The sequence below is a fragment of the Brassica napus genome, chromosome A2 (assembly GCF_020379485.1).
Source record: "Brassica napus cultivar Da-Ae chromosome A2, Da-Ae, whole genome shotgun sequence".
In the NCBI taxonomy this organism is placed as follows: domain Eukaryota; kingdom Viridiplantae; phylum Streptophyta; class Magnoliopsida; order Brassicales; family Brassicaceae; genus Brassica; species Brassica napus.
The window spans coordinates 2,888,816-2,908,570 of NC_063435.1; the positions used below are offsets into that span (position 1 = coordinate 2,888,816).

The following is a 19,755-nucleotide window of genomic DNA, read 5'->3' on the forward strand; positions in this document are numbered from 1 at the left end:
TGGAGATATACCAACTAACAATTCAACCAAAACAACACAATTATCCAAAAATAAATAATATATTCAAATATATAATTGTAATTTTAAGTATTTTAGCTACATATTTAACTGGAATTTTGTATTATAATTGTAATTTAAAGTAGTTGAACCTCTATAGTTGGTATGTATTCTGCTTGCACATTGGAAAATAAATTATTAGTGTATTCAAGAAAAAAATGTATAAAAACGAAAATGTAATCCAGGTTTTATACTGAATCTACATTATGCTTACTATCATAACTATCATAATTAAAGTAAGTAAACACTAAAACATATGAAACTATCATGTATTTGTGAACATGTTTTATAAAAAAAAATAACAAAACCTGCAAGGTGAATATTAATATCATTTTTTAAAAAAAAATAAGCCAAACATCTTAAAATACTCATTAAAATTGATAAAATATATATATATATATATTTATGTAGTTATTTTGGTAAATAACCCGCCCGTAGGGCGGGCCAAATCCTAGTACAAATAATTTGTATAAGAATACGTTTCTTGACTTGACTTGGCTGTTTCCTACTGTTTCCTTATCAATTTACGCCTCTTTACTCTTTTCCGATGTTATTTCTTCTTTCTATCTGAAAACTTAGTGATCATTTTCTTCGTGATGTTATCCATGGCTTCTTCTTCATCTCTGTCTCGCAGCTGGCTGTATCACGTCTTCCTGAGCTTCCGTGGAGAAGACGTGCGCAAAGGCTTTCTTAGTCACGTTCTGAAAGAGCTCAAAAGCAAGGGAATCATACCTTTCGTTGATAACGAGATCAAGCGAGGTGAATCTGTCGGTCCAGTGCTTGTAGGAGCGATCAGACAATCAAGGGTTGCTGTTGTCTTGCTCTCCCGTAACTATGCTTCTTCAAGCTGGTGTTTGGATGAGTTGGTGGAAATCATGAAGTTCAGGGAACAGGATCAACAAACAGTGATGACCATTTTCTATGAAGTGGATCCATCTCATGTGAGGAAACAGACCGGAGATTTCGGAAAAGCCTTTGATGAGACCTGTGTGGGAAAAACAGAAGAGGTGAAGCAGGAATGGAGGCAAGCTTTGAAGGATGTTGCGGGTATAGCTGGTTATCACTCTAGCAACTGGTTCGTTCACTTTTACTTCCACTTGTGTAGCTACTTATCATGATTACTGTTTTAGTGAGTGGCCTCTGTTTTTGTTAGTGACAGTGAAGCTGATTTGATCAACAAAGTAGCCTCAGATGTCATGGCTGTGTTGGGTTTTACACCATCAAAGGACTTTGATGACTTTGTAGGCGTAGGAGCTCAAGCCAAAGAGATAAAATCAAAGTTGATCCTACAGTCAGAAGAAGTTAAGGTCATTGCGCTTGTGGGTCCTGCTGGGATTGGGAAGACGACCACCGCCAGAGTTTTATACAACCAACTCTCTCCTTGTTTTCCATTCAACACTTTTCTGGAGAACATCAGAGGAAGTTATGAGAAGCCTTGTGGTAACGACTATCAGTTGAAGTTGTGTTTGCATAAAAATTTGTTGTCTCAACTATTCAACCAAAAGGAAATTGAGGTTCGTCACTTAGGAGCGGCTCAACAAATGCTGAGTGACAAAAAGGTGTTGGTTGTTCTTGATGAAGTGGATAGCTGGTGGCAACTAGAGGAAATTACAAGCCAGCGTGGATGGTTTGGTCCCAGAAGTATTATTATCATTACAACTGAAGATAGAAAACTTCTCAAGACACTCAGATTGGGGATCGATCATATCTACGAGATGAAATTTCCAATCAGAAATGAGTCTCTTCAGATCTTCTGCCATTATGCTTTCGGTCAGAAATCTCCGGATTATGGTTTTGAAAGTCTTGCTTGGGAAGTTACTGGACTTGCTGGGGATCTTCCTCTAGGCTTGAGAGTCATGGGATCGTATCTGCGAGGAATGTCCAGGGAGGAGTGGATAGACGCACTACCAAGGCTCAAGTCTAGCCTTGACAGAGAAATTGAATCAACTCTAAGACTTAGCTACGACGGTTTAAGTGATAAAGATAAAGCTCTTTTTCTGCATTGTGCTTGTTTCTTTTCCAAGTTCCCTTATTTCTTAACGGTTGATCGTTTGAAGAGACTTCTTGAAAAAAGCAGTTTGGACGTCAACCATGGGCTTCAAGTCTTAGCTTATAAATCTCTTATATATATAGAAGAAGGATCCGTAAGGATGCATAGGTTACTGCAAAAAATGGCAAGAGAAATTGTCAAGAAACAGTGTTTGGAGGAGCCTGGAAAGCGACAGTTCTTGATGGATACCAAGGATATTTCTGATGTACTTGAAGAAAATACTGTAAGTTTCTTATTTTTTCTTAACATCTGCAGTATTTCTATTTCCATGGGTTTGTAAGCGGAGAGTTATTAGTTCTTTTTGAATAATCTCTTCTTAGGGTACTGGAACTGTTCTAGGCATACAGTTAATTTATTCAAATGGGGAGGAAATCCAAACAAGTAAAAGCGCTTTCGATGGGATGAATAATCTCCAGTTTCTAAAAGTCGAATCTGATAAAGTACGCATACCCGAAGGCCTCAACTGTCTTCCCGACAAACTCAGATTGATAGATTGGAACGACTGTCCATTGATATTTTGGCCTTCCAAGTTCTCTGGCAAGTTTCTTGTCGAACTAATCATGCGAAGTAACAAATTTGAGAAGCTTTGGGAGGGAATCAAAGTAAAAATATTTATTGTATTGTATTGCGATTAGTCAATTCTCTTTCTTTTTTTTTTCTTTTTTTTTTTTTGAACACAGTCAATTCTAACTCATATTATTTCTTTGTCTTTTTTTTTCTGTATAGCCTCTCCAATGCCTCAAGCGGATGGATTTGAGTTTCTCTAAGTATCTTAAAGAGATTCCAGATCTCTCAAAAGCAACAAGTCTCGAGGAATTAGATCTCAGTGAATGCAAAAGTTTGTTAGAGCTCACAAGCTCTATTAGCAATGCCACTAAGCTTAGAATCTGCAAACTTAAGGGTTGCTTGCTTTTGAAGGAGCTCCCCTCTTCTATAGGCAGGTTAATCAATCTCGAGGAATGAAATCTCAGTAACTGCGAGAATTCCGGAAGTTTGAAAGAAATCAGTGGTTGCTCAAGTTTGGAAAAACTCAATGGTTGTTCGAGTTTGAAGGAACTCAAGCTGAGCTATACTCCGATAGAGGAAGTGCCATCATTAATGAGAATTTGGTCTTGTCTTTATAAATTGGATATGTCTGGGTGTACAAACCTCAAGGAGTTCCCAGACGTTCCAGACAGCATTGTAGAGTTGGTGTTGTGCGGTACAGAGATAGAAGAGGTTCCGTCATGGATCGGGAATCTGTCTCGTCTGCGTAAACTAATTATGTATGGATGCAAGAAGCTGAAAACTATATCTCCAAACATTTCCAAGTTGGAGAATCTCGTGTCTCTATGTCTGAGTTTAGATGATTTTGGTCACCTTGATTATATTGATCGATATGGTACTGACTTATTTGAAGTAATAATCAAGTGGGGGCCTGCCTTTGAGCGGGGTTGGACATTACGATCAGACTACGATGTTTGCGACATTTTTCCGAAGTGTCTACCTGAGAAGGCTCTTACATCTCCTATATCATTAGAGTTCGTGGGTGGTGGTTTGGAAACTATTCCAAATTGCATCGGATATCTCTCAGGACTAAGTAGGCTTACCGTCGGAGGATGCGTCATGCTCGACGAACTTCCAGGGCTTCCAAGTTCCCTTCAATTTATAGATGCAGATAATTGTGAATCCTTGAGGAGCATAAGATCTCCTTTTCTTAATCCAAATATTTGCCTAAACTTTGCCAACTGCTACAAACTGAATCCAGAAGCAAGAAATCTCATCGAGACATCAGCTTGCAAATATGCGTTCTTACCTGGTGAAGAAATGCCTGTAAACTACCCTCACCGAGCTACTTCACGTTCTCTAACGATCAATTTGCCTCCAAGACCTCTTCCTTCATCCTTCAGATTCAGAGCTTGCATCTTGCTGTCATATGATGAAGAGCGTGATAATCCATCTTACAATGATGGCTATGATGAAGAGGGTGATGATTCATTGAGTGGTATGTCTTATCGCGTCAGGGGTAAACAAAATGGCCACACTGTCCACTATGTATCAGACGAGATCCAGATGACACGTGTACGCGTATTTCGAAGGCATTTGCATATATTTGAAGATTCTTTCTCTCTAAACCATGATTGCCCTGAAGCCGAAGAAACCACTTTCAGCGAGCTTTCTTTTGTGTTCATAGTCCATAGTAAAGCCTGGAAGGTAGAAGGCTGCGGTGTACGACTTTTGGAGGAGGTCCCTCTTTGTATTCCTGACGTAAATATAGATGATGATAAATGATGGTAAAGTGATGATGATGGTGAAGGTTCTGACTGTCTCAACCTGAATCAAGAAACGAAAAGGTTCCTCCAGACATCAGATTGCGAATCTGCGGTCGTACAAGATGTGGAAGTGCCTGCACACTTCACTCACCAAACTACTTCAGGATCCCTAACGATCAATATGACTCCAAGGTCTCTTCTTCCGTCCTTCAGATTCAGAGCTTGCATCTTGCTTTCAGGAGACTATGACGTTGATAATTAAGAGGGTGTGTCTTGGATCATCCAGGAACTCTTTGATAACTATGAAGAGGATGAGAATTCATTGATGAGGGTGTCTTGTAGCGGTGAACAGAATGGCCTCACTGTCTCATATGGATCAAACATGCGCCATATGAACCAGGATCTATATGGATATGCAGACCGTCTTCTTTCTGTCTAAACCATGATTTCCCTGAAGGCGAAGACACCACTTTCAGCAAGCTTGTGTTTCAGTTCGAAGTCTTTTATAAAAAATGGAGGGTTAAAGGCTGTGGTGTACGACTTTTGGAGGTCCCTCATTGTATTCTTGACGGAAAAGAAAGTGAAGACGAAGTTCTATGGGCATAATGAAACTGAAGGTGAGGAATCTGGACGTGATGAGGATGTAGAGACGAGGACCAGGAAAGATAGATAATGATTGTGCAGAAACGCATATGATTAGTTTAGTCATTCACAGTAATGGATGATTCTGCGGATCACCAATCACAACACTTTCACCACGCTAATGCATTGAGAAGATGACTGGGCATTTTAGAGTGTTTTTCTGAATACTATTTCCTCCTTCAGTTTGTTTCCGAATAGTGTGTTTCCTGTATGAGTAGGCCCTCTGTGTTCTTAGTCATTGCTTCTTAAATCTAGTCTATGGTCTGTTAGAAGCTCTAACTTTGGGCCAATCAGTTCCCTGACCAGTCTTGGATTGTTCCTGCAGAGGTTGTGACTTTAAGGAAGGAGCAAAAGTGACGATGAAAATGCCTCCTATAGACGTCGACGAGCTATAAAGACTGTTGTGACATGGATACAAGAAGAGGTTGATTCAAACAAAACACAAGTCTTCTTAGCGCATTTTCTCCCGTGAATTTCAGGTTTGTTGCACATAACTAGACACATGACTCTTCGATCAATCTTAAGTCTCCAGTTTTCTTTCATGTCACGTGGTCTGATTTTGGAGCCTCTCTGGTTTCATCAGAGAGACATGGGAAGATACAAAACTCCTTCAAGATGTCTTGTCGTCTCTTTACTACTCGAAAAGTTCAAAGATGGTTAAACTAATGGCCACCAATCACTGGTTTCGCTGGTCCTGCACAAGTCCACAGGCAAGACTGCATCCATTGGTGTCTCCATGGAGTTCCTGATTTGTGGAATGAGCTTCTTTGTGCGCTTTTCCTAAAGCAAGAAGGTTAGTCAAGATCAAACAATGGCGATTCAGATAACATCTTTTGGTAAACAACATCTTCTTGCTCTTGTAGTTTGATAAGGTGATTAGGTTACTTTGGGTGGGGATATGTAATTACTCATTACGTTATAAAGCATATTTGGTTGTAATTTACAACTTGTAAAATACATCTCATTACCTTCAAAGATTTGAGTGATTTCATCAGTTAACAACATGCCACTAAAAGCAAACAACAAAGGCTTATGACAATCAAAACAGTTTTCCATCTTGATACGTTTCTGCCTTCTTCTTTTTCTTTGCGTCTATAAGAGTTTAACGTAGGTGATATGATATGAATTCCATGATTACTTTTACTCGGAAAGTGAATGATAAAACAGATAACTGTGTACATATACCATATAGACCATCAAGCTTGCCTTGGGAAATAGTTTATATGAACTATCATCTAGTAGGATAGGCGTGTGACCCTACTTTCACTCAAAACACTATCCTCAAACCATATCATATATAGAGATTCTCTATCTCTACAAAATCCAAATTGTGTATTGTCCATTTCCTCAATTGCCCACCACAAGCTGTCTTTAGATGTGGCTGTTTTAGGATCTCACAGCCATAAGACCCATGACAAAGATTTCCTTAGTTTTTGTTCTTTTTTTGTTTTTGTTTTGTTTTGTTAATATCATGATGAATAATGAAAACCAAGGGTATCTAAACACTTGTTGGTTCAGTTCAGTTAAATTGATAGTAATTTAGTAAAGCTATAAAAGTTTTTGGTCAAGAGATATATGTAAAATGTAACAAAAACAGAGTGGATATTGTGAACTTTGATTTGTCTTTTCAACATTTAACAACTGGATAACATCAATGCACAACCTCCTTCTGTCCTTCATGTTGTGTGTGTCCTAATTGTGTGGGACTTAGCCAGATTAGATTTACATTGTTCAAATCTCTTTTATTTTTTTCCTCTGTCCCCACTCTCCCACCCACATGCTCTTCTTCTCTCTTCCTCTCTCAAAGGGCCAATATTTTCTTGCTTATATATTTGACTCTTTCAACATTCCCTCAAACTCCACTTCAAGCAAAGAAATAACACAAGACTTGCAAAGTGTTAGGAAAACTAAGATATATACGGCTATGGAGATAGAGCTTGATGATGATGTCTTCTTTGCAGACATAAGCAAACAGATCTCTCTTCTCATTATGGATGAAGATGAACAGTTAAACCCTGTTTCTCTCTCTACACCCTCTCTTGCGTTCCAGGTTTGTTCTCCACACACTTAATCTCTCTCTCAAAACATACCTCTCTCTAACTGTGTCTTTCTGGAAACAGGGTATGTTCAGAGGAAGCTACCAAACGGCCCCATATATGTATCATAAAGAACCAAGCAAAGGAACTGGCGTGTTCATCCCTAAATCTTCTCAGTCAAGAAGAAGACCTCATCATCCGAAGCAAGGTAGGTTTAGTTCCTTCAACGCCAAGCAACAACACTCTCTTCATCAAAACAAACAACAGTATCAGGACAACTCAAGGTATACTCACACCACTCACAACAACAAGAGCAGCATGATCACTGGTAATGTTCATGCTTCTATCGCAAGAAGAAGCTACAGAGATGCAGCATCTATCTACACTTGATTAGTTTTTAGCAAATATTTTACATGATTCATGGTTTTTGTGTGATTGATTCATATAACTATATATATTCTATAGATGCATAAGATTTATTTGTTTGTAAATCAGCGAAGAACAAAGCGTTCTTTCTTCTGTAAGGAAGGTCTTGGAGATTTGTTCCAAGTGTGTTCTTGTTTTAATGTAATTTTTTCTTAAGTCATTTTAGAGATATTCATTGACTTCTCTCCATTTGTAAAATATGTTTCAAGGATTAAATTAAAAATCAAGGTATGAAATCTTGTTGGGTGATTACAACTAATAGTGATGGAGGAATGTGTAAAGACAAGCCCCATGTGGAATGAGCAAATGTTCTGTGTCTCTCTCTAACTTTGTCCAATCAATCAAAATATCTTTGGGACATCACAGACGAGTTTGCCACACTGTCTGAATATATAAAAAGATCAGATCTAATAACTAAGAGGTCCAAAAAGACTGTCACAAGCTCACACACCTTCTGTCATGCCACTCTCACTCACATGCCCATCTCTCTCTCTGTCCCTCATTATTCATTCTCATTCCTTTAGTCTTTCTATTTAACGCAAAATAATATGATGATGAACTCCGTTTTCCATTAAAAATCGCTTATTAGTTTTCAGGACGTATCACATGTAAAAAAGCAAATGAATAGGTGATGTCCGAAAGTAATACAAGCTCACACAGACAAAACTGATAATCTAAATATTAACCAAACCCCCAACATCAAACATTAATAAAACATAGATACAAGGGAAATGGTAATAAAGAAGTAATGAACAGACAGACAAACTATATTTAAATGCACATTAATATCAATAGCAGCCAACAACCTTCAAGACAAGATACGAAAACATACAGTTACTTTGATTCATACATAAACTAGTAATATATTTTATAGGTGGCAGTGGAATCATTACAAGATTCTTTTCGTTGTATACTACTACATAATAGTAAGATATATATTTCGGTGATTAGAGAGTTTTAACTTTTAACATAATAGTACAGTGAACAAGTTCATGCTTCTCCTTGCAAACTTGGACTTTTGTGTTTGCAATTGAATTTCGAATTTGTTTTATAAGTCCACTAGGATAAGACCCGCGCCTTGCGCGGGATTAAGTTATTATTTTTATTATATTTTGGAGAATGAAACAATAGTTTGGCTTCATTTGGATTACGGGTGTTCAATCCGGATATCGGGTTGGTTTCGGTTCGGTTCGATTTTTTCGTTATTTGGTTAGTAAAATATAACTACTATTCTAAATCCATATTTACTTTGATTTTAGTCTTTCACATACTTTTGAAAGATTTCAACGGGACGACTAAATTGACCAGCCAATCTTGTTGCTTTAAATCATTAGTGTTTATATATATATATATATTATTTAGTTTGAATATTTATTAAATAAAAATTCATATGCGTTATATTTTATGATCATTTGTAACTTATTATAACAAAAAAATAATCTATTGATCATAAAATTTTCAGAGTGGGAATATTCAAATTTCTAATAATATATAGACGTTTTGAAAAATTCAAATATAACATATAAGAAAAAATATAAATGTTTTTATTATATATTTAATGTGATTTTTTAATATCTTTCAATAATATAAAATTAAAAAAAAGAACTAAGATACCAAAATTGTTATCAAATATTTATTATTCATAATAATTAATTTTCATATATACGTTAATCATATTAGGTAATTTCGTAGCTTCTAATTAAGGAAAGTGCAAAAAAAATTTTGGTAGATTATTTATCAATTCGATAGTTAGTTTAATAAAAAATATAATGTAAGTCAAGATGGACCAACCTATTTTTCTAAGAATAGTATATTTTATATAGTCATTTATTAAATGAGAATTTATAATCATATAGTTCTATAATCATTCATATCATTTTATAACTGAATATTTAAATCATCGATAACAAAATTTTCAATGTGAAATCTTTAATAAGTTTATAATTTATAAATGTTTTTGTGAAAATTCATTGAAAGTTTTAATATTAAAATATTTATGTAATCTTATGGTATATAGTATAATCTATATATATATATATAAATATATATGTTTTATTATTAAATGATATTTTTTACTCATATGGTTTTAAAATAATGTGTATCTTCTTATAATATTAAATAAAAGTTCATATTAATACAATTTTATGATCATTTGTAACTTATTATGACAAAAAAATAATCTATTGATCACAAAATTTTCAGAGTGGGGATCTTCAAATTTCTAATAATTTATAGACGTTTTGAAAAATTCAAAATATAACATATAAGAAAAATTATAAATGTTTTTATTATATATTTAATGTGATTTTTAAATATATTTTAATAATATAAAATTAAAAAAAAGAACTAAGATACAAAAATTGTTATCAAATATTTATTATTCATTATAATTAATTTTCACATATACGTTAATCATATTAGGTAATTTCGTAGCTTTTATTTAAGGAAAGTGCAAAACATTTTTTGGTACGTTATTTATCAATTCGATAGTTAGTTTAATAAAAAGTGTAATATAAGTTAAGATGGACCAACCTATTTTTCTAGGAATAGTATATTTTGTATAGTTATATATTAAATAAGAATTTATAATCATACGGTTCTATGATCGTTCATATCGTTTTATAACAAAATATTTAAATCATCGATAACAAAATTTTCAATCTGAAATCTTTAATAAATTTATAATTTATAAATGTTCTTGAAAATTCATTGAAAGTTTTAATATTAAAATATTTATGTAATCTTATGGTATATAGTGTTTAATATATATATATATATATATATTTTATTATTAAATGATATTTTTTACTCATATGGTTTTAAAATCATGTGTATCTTCTTATAATAAAAATGTTAAACCATTGATCATTAATTTTTAACATAATAATTTTAATAGTTTTAGTCATTTATTGTCGTTTTTAAAAATTCAAAATATAACATATACGAAAAAATCTAAATTTTATTTTTATAGCTAATTTGATTGTTTAATTTATTTTAATAATATAAAATTAAACAAAAAATGATGGAGGAGATATACATTGTTATCAAATCTTTATTATTAAACTCATTAATTGTCATATATATATTAGTCATTTATGGTAATTCCGTAGGTTTTATTTAAGGAAAGAAAATATCATATCATATCATTATATCATATAGTTTGACCAACTTATGTATCTAACAACATATAAAAATCGAATGTGGACCTACTTATTTTTCAATTGAATTTAATTGACTACCTAATTGAGTGTCACCTATGCATTGGGGCCTGTTTTAATTAATACAAAATTGAGGTTACATCTTTTCAAATGTTTCTCAATTAATATATAAGGGATTACAAAGTTGTGTGGTAAATTGCAAAATTGGCCCAAAATAAACTTTCAGTAAATTTAAAAAGTAACATTTTTTTTTGAACATCACAATGAGTAAAATTTGTTAACGACACTAAACCATAACATACCATACCAAACCGCACCGGCAGATTTGGTCCCAAAGTTCAATTTCGTTATCCTTCGTCTTCCTTTCACCGGAGGTACTCTCATCAATGGCGTCCCACCAGCTTCTCTCTGTTCCTCATTTCTCCCTCCTCCCTAAAGTCTCACCCTTTCATCCTCCCTTCTTATCAACACCACGAAAACTCTCTCTCTTTCACTCTACTACTTGTTCTCCTCTCCAATCCTCCCCCAATTCTCGGATTACTAACCTCCAAGCCGTCACCAACACTTGCTCCGAAACCGAAAGCAACGCTCCCACTGAAACAACTGCTTTAACTCTACGAAACATCTGCCAAGGCTTTGTCCCCGAACACATTTTACACAGGCAAGCTCTGTTTTTTTTTTTTGCTTTTTTGCTTTTTGGCTTTAAAAGCTCTGTTTTTACTTCCCCGTTAAAATTTTGATTCGAATTAGTAATAAAGTTCGAAACTTGTGAACTGGGTTTTGCTAGAATGGAGGAGATTGGGTTTGTGTTTCCCACGGATATTCAAAGAGAAGCTCTTCCTACTCTGTTCACTGGCCGTGATTGCATCCTCCATGCCCAAGTCTCTTCCTTTATATCTATTATCTGTTTTGTTATTGTCAGAACACGGTTAATGTTTTTGGGTGATGTAGACAGGCTCAGGCAAGACATTGACTTACCTGTTACTCATACTCTCTCTTATAAACCCTCAACGATCTTCTGTGCAAGCTGTGGTTGTTGTTCCCACTCGGGAGCTCGGTATGCAAGTAAGACTATATGCCTTGATTTTGAATGAGTTTTTACTTTTCTTATATGGACATTCTTGCCTCTTTTGTGGTTTAGGTTACAAAGGTTGCTCGAATGTTGGCTGCAAAATCAACCGATGCTGAGGTGAAAGGATGTACAGTTATGGCTCTCTTAGATGGAGGGATGCTAAGAAGGCACAAAAGCTGGCTTAAGGTTTGTACTTAAAAATGATCTTAGCCATTTCTTCTTGCGAGTTAGCTTAGCAAGTTTTAACTCTTTCTTTTTCAGGCTGAGCCGCCAGCAATTGTGGTCGCTACGGTTGCAAGTTTATGCCACATGCTTGAAAAGCACATACTTAGACTTGACTCGGTGAAAGTTCTTGTTGTTGATGAGGTATAAACACACACACACTTATTCTCCATAGCAAATGATAGATGCTGTTCTTCACATTGAACATCATGCTGAGAATAGTTTCTTCTGTCACTTGTTGGTAGGTTGATTTCTTATTCTACTCATCTAAACAAGCCGGTCCTGTGAGGAAGCTTCTGACTTCATTTTCCTCATGCGATAAACGTCAGACGGTTTTCGCCAGTGCTTCCATTCCCCAGCATAAACATTTTGTGCATGACTGTATGCAACAAAAATGGACAAAGGTCTTTGCTTATCAATGATTTGAGCTACTGTTAGATTAAATACTACCCCGCCTGACTCTATATTTCTTGCAGAGGGATGTTGTTCATATTCATGTTAGCGCTATCACGCCCATGCCTTTGTGCCTTCTTCACAAATTTGTAGTAAGATCTATAACTTGTTCTGACCTCTTTTGTCTAAATATTGAGCTGTTCTGATCTGTATTTTGGCAGGTGTGTGGGAAGAAAAACAAGCATCAAGTACTGCTCGCCTTGTTAGAGTCTGATGCACCTGAATCAGCTATTATTTTCGTCGGAGAGCAGGTTTTGAAAACCTCTATTTCCCTCCTGACTTCACCTATTCAAAACCATTTAACACTCTTTTTCTGTTTCTTCTTTTCAGTCTGAGAAGTCAAAGAAAGCTGGAAACGATCCTTCCACAACTCTACTTATAGAATTCCTCAAAACTTCATATGATGGCTCTCTGGAGATCCTCTTACTAGAGGAAGACATGAATTTCAATTCACGAGCAGCTTCATTAACAGAGATCCGGCAAGGAGGAGGGTTTCTTCTTGTTTCTACTGATATTGCAGCAAGAGGGATTGATCTACCGGAAACAACTCACATCTTCAACTTTGATCTCCCGCAAACAGCTACAGATTATCTTCACAGAGCTGGAAGAGCTGGTCGAAAACCTTTTTCGGATAGGAAGTGCATTGTTACCAACCTGATCACCTCTGAGGAAAGATTTGTCTTACAAAGATTCGAAAATGAACTAATGTTCAGCTGCGAGGAACTGATGTTTTAGGTACACTATTGAATTTTTATGTACATAAACTTCACATATTTGTCTTAATGCAACTTGATTAGTTACATGGAATGATTATATGAGAAGTGTCTTCATTATCAAATAAATTGCTTTTATTAATATAGTTTTTGACTTTTTCTCATAACTAAAACTTAAGTCTCATATAGTCATATCACAACTCCATCTGCGATTACTGAGTTCTTCAAGATTACTGTAATGCCAGATCTGATGTAAAATCCATCAGATGACCTATCTGCTTCTTGTACTCCCTGCAAAACCATCACATTAGTATGTCTGATGGGTCCTTTTTTGTTAAATAAAAAGAAAAAAAAATTACCTCCGAGTTTGCGATAACTACATTCTTCCCAACTCTAGCATTCTTGTCTATAATGCATTCTCTGTAGGGGAAAGGAGAAGTGAGAAAGGAATCAGGAACCTTCTGTTTCTAAGGTAAACCATTTGAAAGTGAACATTTAGTCTTACTTAATCTTTGTGTTCTCTCCTATTCCAATGGGAACTTTTCCTTCAGCAAGTAGTGCTGCAACTTCTGCTTCAGTTTCATAGAAGTCTGCCCCAAGCATCACAGTGTCCTATAGTTTTCATGCTTTTAGAGTCCAATCCTTTCATTATGATTTAGAAAGATATTTGTTTTTTTTTGCCTACCTTCAACTGAACATTACTGCCTACTCTTGATCTAATACCCACAATGCTATGCTCAATTAAGCAGTTGGTTAAGAAGCTGCCATGAGAAATGATCGAATCAACCAGCTTCAAATGAAATGAACTTAAAGAGTTAGTCCTGAAGAAAATGGGCTAAAACCGAAAAAATGATAGCTGGTTTTACTAACCTTAGAGCCGTCTATCTTTGATGGTGGCAGGTTCCTCCTTGATGTATATATAGGCTTTGCTGCGTCGTAGAAACTGAATGCTGGTGGCTACAAGGTAAGATATGTAGACGTAAGTGATATGAAAATGAGTTTATATGATTATTAGCTACATCTTGTCCTTACATGCTCAGTGAGGGAGAGATTTGCATCAAAGAAAGATCTTATCGTTCCTATATCTTCCCAGTAGTCATTAAAGAGATAGGCCTGCTCAAAAAGATCTTGTTTATCCCCTGATGTTATAACAATACTGAATGTGTGCATAAAACTGAGTGTTACTGACATTCACATAGAACTCTTTAGCTGAGAAGGGTATAATCTCTGAACCAAAGTCGTTTGCTGTTGGGAAACGCCATCTGGTTTCAGAACACTTAAACTTCTTAGAATGCATATACATAATATAGAGCTTAAAAGTGTTGTTACCTCAAGAGATTCAACAGTATTTCTTTCTTGAAAACATAAACTCCCATTGATGCTATGTATGGTTTCTTTTCAGCTTCCTCCTTGGAAAGTCCTAGAACAGTTGTGTCTACTGCCTAAGGATAATATTACAGTAATCTTCAGGTTTGGTTAAGAGTTCCTATTAAAAAGTTTCAACATACCATTGCTTTCAGGTCATCTCCTTTAGGTTTTTCACTGAAAGAGATGACTCTTCCTTTGTCATCTATCTTCATTAGACCAAAATCTGAGGCACGTCTACCATGTAACACAGAAAAGAGACTATTAGGAAATCATGATCTTTGAATGGATTTGTTGGACTCTTTTGCATTCACCTGTCATCTATTGGTATGCAAGAAATGCTTATATCTGCACCGCTTTGTCGATGATCCTGCAGATTTGAATTATCAGTTAGGACTGGGAACAAGGCGGATACTTACTATTTTAGTAATACTAGACTTGTCTTGTACGAGTAATGAAAATTTAAACTTGTACTTTACTTGTTAAAAATAGTATTTGTTATTTCGAGTACTTATCAAGAATGAGTTATTTGCAATATATTTGTTCCTCTTTGTTACTTGCTATTTACGAGTACTTGTGAGTTTCTTGTTGATAGACATGGGATGAAGTAATATTGTCTCACCTGTACAAAATCCATGTAATCCATCCTGTAAAGGTGATCACCAGAGAGGATCAACACATCCTCTATCTCCTTGCTTCTTGCATCCTATGAAAAGAAATGTTGGACACTTTGTGTTTCCATGGGAAGATATAAGCTACTTAAAGTTTGGTTTCTACCTCAAAAAGCCAATGGAACTGCCGAACCGCATCTGCTGTACCTTGGAACCACCTTTTACCTGTTTCTCCTGGCGTTTGAGTGGCTGCAAGAGCCTGAATATTTTTTTTCAAACAATTGCCTCAGATGAGTTAACCAAGTTTGGTTCATAAAAGAGTGATGAAGAAAGCAATATCAAAACCTCAACAAAGCCGTCTCCAAAAACTCCATTGGAGTTGTAAGCACGAGTTAGATGCCTGTTCAGTGACGCTGAGTTGTATTGTGTGAGTATGTAGACTTTGTTGATTCCACTGTTGATGCAGTTGCTCATCGGTACATCTATCAACCTATAGGCTCCTCCGATAGGGACCTGTAGTTCACACAATATTCCAAAATTAGTTTTATACTTTGTTTTGCGGAAAATTTAGAAAGATGGAAGCAACTAACAGCAGGCTTGGCGCGACGCTTTGTGAGAGGAAAGAGTCGAGTTCCTGCTCCACCTCCAAGAATAATGGAAGCTACTGTCTTTGGATCTCTTTTCTCAGACTCAATTTCTTGTACCTGGAGGTTGGTGAGGTAAACAGAAGATCAAAGGATATAAGAAGCAGAAGCACTAAGGTTGAAATGTTTTTTACCTTACTCTCTCCAGCTACACTGTTTAAAGACATTTGGATTCTCTTTTGAGAGGAGTTGGTTGAAGAAGATCGAAGCTGAGCCAAGTTAAGCTTCTTCCCCATGAGCTCCCCATTGCAGAAGCTTCCTAGCTTAATGTGCCTGGTGTAGCCGGAGGAGCCGCGTAGGCAGCTCGGAGCAGAGAGGGAGATTCTGCAGTCAGGAGAGGCAACCATTTTTGCTGGAAATATTGGCTGTTGAAGAGTTCTGAGACAAGTGGAGAGATAACAGCGAAGAAAAGAGAGTTGCATGGACTAGCATTTTACTTGATATTTTGGAAGGATTTGCTTCCACCCTATCTTCAACAAGTTACATCAACCACTAGTTATTGTTTTGTGTTTAGATTTTAAGACATTTATCTTTTGTCTTGACATGTTTCACAATGGCATATTCTACTGGAGTTTTATCAAGGAAACAAAAAATATTTGCAGGAGAATAGTTTTTTTCTTTTTTCTGTTTGCAGAGTTTTATTAATACTTTTGAAAATAAATACACTATAGTTTTTTTTTTGGAACACAAATAAATTATAGTATAAATGTTTGTGTAGTTCTTCTAAAAAAAATATTTCTTCATAGACTAAAATCACTTTAGCCAATGATCCATGATTTTATATATATATATATGAACAACTTTTTGATAGGTTATGTAATCACTATCTCCGAGAATTTCTAATCAAATTTTGAGTTCATCATTTTGATTTCCCATCCTTTTGTTATACATTAATTTATTTATGAAACCATTTAAGGATGTGGTAGTATTCTTGATCACAAATTTCATTTAAGTGATATTTTAGAGCAATTCTAAAAATAAAATGGTAGAATATATATGGTTATAGGATTTATATATCAAGGACAAATTCATATATATTTTATCAAAATTATATAGCAAGTACATACTTGTTATATAATTTTTCTATAGCAAGTACAACTATATGATCAATATATACACTTTCATGATTTTAATCTAAGATTTTAGTATTAAAAAGGGGAAAAACTCTTTTAAACGAGACCGTTTGCTGATGAGAAATACAAAAGAAAGACCGAAGCAACGACTCTGAAGAGTATAAGCGAAAGAAACTAAAGATAGAGTCATCGCCAAAACTCAGCAAAGCTAAAGCTAAAAACCTTTGCGTCATGGCGATATCCAAGCTCCACCTACTCTTTCTTCTCTTAGTCATTCTCTCCCTCCATCGTCCTGTTCTTTCCGGTGAGTAACTCCATCGTCCTCTGTGTTCCAGTACTCGTAGTAACCGTTCTTACTAGTTTAGTTTAAATTGAGGTTTATTCATTTGTGGATTGCTTCACGAACAAGTAAATTGTCTGTGTTCTGTCTTTGATATCCACAGATGAAGAAGACCTTCTTCTTACAACTATCAACAAGTACAGAACATCACTAAACCTAACAACACTAACACCAAACGACAACGCAGATTGTCTCGCAGAAGAAATAGCAGACCAATTCAAGAACCGACCATGCACAAACACCACTACCTCAGCTTCAGTCCCTGGATCCGAACCTCAGTTCCCAAACTACCCTAACCTCCTCAAAAAATGCCATCTCAACGTAACCGCAATGAGAGACAGTGTAATACTGCCAGCTTGTGTTTCTAACCATGATCAAAGCCTTGTATTAACCAATTTCACAAAGTCAGACTACTTGAAAAACCTGAATGATTCCAAGTTCACTGGAATTGGTATTGGTTCTGATGACAATTGGATTGTGGTTGTCCTCTTGACTACAAATACATCCGAAGGTAGCTTTTCTCCGGCCGTTATTTACCATTATGCTGGAGTTTTCACATTCGGCATTAACGGTTTTGTTAACAATTTTCTTTTGATGGTTCTTCTCTTTTGTTTCTTCATGTTTTGAGTTTGATAGTTGGTTTGTTTCTCTTGTGTAATGAGCTCATCATATTTGTTTTTTTATCGTTTCATTTACTCAAAATTTATGTACTTGTGATCAGCCTGATGACAATGCCAAGTTCCTCATTCTTGAGACTAGAGTGTTGAACTACAAATCAACACATCAATCTAGCAAAAACGATAACCTGATCCATGCAAAAACCATAATCGAAAAATCAAAAACTAAATAAACGACAAAAAGAAATCACAAATTTAGAATTGAAGTTTCATCTAACACCGGAAGCCAAAACCATGTAATATTGGTTTTATTTTTGATATCACTATTTATAAATTAAAAGAAAATCCGAACAAACAACCAAATTCAAATTAAACACCCCTAGACCTTTAAGAGCTTCTCCATTGCTGACAAACCCAATCAAATTTCCCAATAATAAAATATTATCAGTTTAGTATAAATGAAGTGTAAAATTTTTAAATTTCAAAATCCAACAGCTTCTTAGATGAAGTGATAGATATTTTGCTACTATTTCTATTTGGTATAATAGCTTTCTTTAACATTTTATTTATTTTTTAAAGAGATAATATCGTTTTTAATTTGTCTGCGCGTGAGAGTGCGTGTTATCAAAACGATTGGACAAGAAAGAGACCAAAAAGACCGAACCAACTACTTCGAAGAAGAAGAAGAGTCAAAGCGAAACGCCAATAATACATAGAAAGAGAGAAGAGCCATCGCAGAAAATCAGCAAAAAGCTAAAGAACCTCCTCAAGCATCAATGGCGATATCCAAGCTCCACCTACTCTTTCTTCTCTCACTTGTCAGTCTCTCCCTCCATCGTCCTGTTCTTTCCGACAACGGTAAGCAGCTCCCTCATTTCCATAAGAATATTCTTGAATTATTGAATTTTGGTACCTCAACACTGTTGATCGTAATGTTGACTTTAGATCTTGTCCGAAAATAAACCATCGAACCTGTTTAACTCGTTCGTACCTTCGCTAGATCTCGATATTACTAGTTTAGTTCTGATTCAGGTTCTTGTTTCACCCGCAAGAAAATGATTTGTGTGTGTGTTGTGTCTTTAAAATCAACAGATGAGGAAGACATTCTTCTTAAAGGCATCAACGACTACAGAACATCCCTAAACCTAACAACACTTACACATAACAACAACGCTGAATGCCTCGCTGACGAACTCGCAGACCAGTTCAAGAACCAACCATGCACTAACATGACCGGCCCTGCTTCCGTCCCTGGATCACAACCTGGTTTCACAGAGTTTCCAAAGTTCCTCACCAAATGCCGCCTCAACATAACCGCAACCAGAGACGGTGAGATCATGCCAGCTTGTGTTCCTAACCTTGATGCGAGCCTTGTCTTGTCCAATTTCACAAAGTCACGGTACAACCAGAACCTGAATGATTCTAAGTTCACTGGCATTGGTATTGCTTCTGATGATAATTGGATTGTGGTCATCCTCACTACAAATACTACTGAGGGTGGCTATACTCCGGCTACTAAGGACAGTAACTCAGGAGCTTTTGCAGTTGGAGTTAACGGTGTCGTTTCTTCGTGTTTGTTGGTTCTTCTCTTTTCTTTCTTCATGTTTTGAGTTTCTTTTCTTGAATAATAATCTCAGTTTGGTTTCTTTATGTTTTGAGCCTCATTATGAGTTTCTTTCATTGTCTTTGTTCTGTAAAAATAATGTTTTTGGGTGAAAGTCTCATTGCTTTTGTGTGTTGTCTCTATCGTTTTATTTTGATGGGCTATTGTAGTAATGATCAGCTTATTTGCACTGCCTTTTTTACTTCTTGCAACCTCTGTCTATGGCAAGATTCTAAAACAAACAAGGGCCAGTCTTATCTTGAAAATTGAAACTAGTGTTGGTCTCGTGGAAAAGGAATGTCTAGTAGGCATTCCGTCAATTGGGTTCAATTTTCTTTGGAAAAAAACTATTTACATTATTTGAGTTTATGTAAAGAGGTAAAACTATTTTTTTGTCAAATGACTAAGCGATTGTTTATTT

General features: G+C 35.6%; 4 protein-coding genes and 2 pseudogenes across 5 annotated transcripts; 5 read left to right on the forward strand and 1 right to left on the reverse strand.

Annotated features, from left to right (window-relative positions):
• Positions 1–513: 513 nt before the first annotated feature.
• Positions 514–6,005, forward strand: LOC106431481 (annotated as a pseudogene).
• An 811-nt stretch (positions 6,006–6,816) lies between these two features.
• On the forward strand, positions 6,817–7,623 carry LOC125575035. The gene is made up of 2 exons (XM_048749473.1): positions 6,817–7,051; positions 7,122–7,623. Exons 1-2 carry the CDS (start codon positions 6,926–6,928, stop codon positions 7,425–7,427), a joined length of 432 nt encoding a protein of 143 aa, XP_048605430.1. The 5' UTR covers positions 6,817–6,925; the 3' UTR covers positions 7,428–7,623.
• Positions 7,624–10,923: 3,300 nt separating this feature from the next.
• Positions 10,924–13,227, forward strand: LOC106431468 (DEAD-box ATP-dependent RNA helicase 58, chloroplastic). 2 transcript variants are annotated; one of them, XM_013872277.3, is made up of 9 exons: positions 10,924–11,282; positions 11,409–11,502; positions 11,573–11,686; positions 11,763–11,879; positions 11,955–12,059; positions 12,161–12,319; positions 12,392–12,460; positions 12,530–12,619; positions 12,699–13,227. In XM_013872277.3, exons 1-9 carry the CDS (start codon positions 11,008–11,010, stop codon positions 13,101–13,103), a joined length of 1,428 nt encoding a protein of 475 aa, XP_013727731.1. In that variant the 5' UTR covers positions 10,924–11,007; the 3' UTR covers positions 13,104–13,227. The 2 variants fall into 2 exon arrangements, with proteins under 2 accessions (XP_013727731.1, XP_013727733.1); XM_013872279.3 differs by lacking the exon at positions 10,924–11,282 and having other exon boundaries at positions 11,577–11,686.
• Positions 13,199–16,163, reverse strand: LOC125582979 (glucose-1-phosphate adenylyltransferase large subunit 1, chloroplastic-like). The gene is made up of 15 exons (XM_048749479.1): positions 15,836–16,163; positions 15,648–15,761; positions 15,403–15,570; positions 15,224–15,316; positions 15,069–15,152; positions 14,761–14,816; positions 14,590–14,683; positions 14,411–14,523; positions 14,271–14,343; positions 14,114–14,194; positions 13,952–14,038; positions 13,767–13,871; positions 13,587–13,693; positions 13,441–13,501; positions 13,199–13,372 (listed from the first exon to the last, which is right to left on the reverse strand). Exons 1-15 carry the CDS (start codon positions 16,121–16,123, stop codon positions 13,271–13,273), a joined length of 1,626 nt encoding a protein of 541 aa, XP_048605436.1. The 5' UTR covers positions 16,124–16,163; the 3' UTR covers positions 13,199–13,270.
• A 289-nt stretch (positions 16,164–16,452) lies between these two features.
• Positions 16,453–17,860, forward strand: LOC125582984 (annotated as a pseudogene).
• Positions 17,861–18,337: 477 nt separating this feature from the next.
• On the forward strand, positions 18,338–19,529 carry LOC125582981 (uncharacterized GPI-anchored protein At5g19250-like). Its single transcript, XM_048749485.1, has 2 exons — positions 18,338–18,589; positions 18,824–19,529. Exons 1-2 carry the CDS (start codon positions 18,508–18,510, stop codon positions 19,339–19,341), a joined length of 600 nt encoding a protein of 199 aa, XP_048605442.1. The 5' UTR covers positions 18,338–18,507; the 3' UTR covers positions 19,342–19,529.
• The last annotated feature ends 226 nt before the right edge of the window (positions 19,530–19,755 follow it).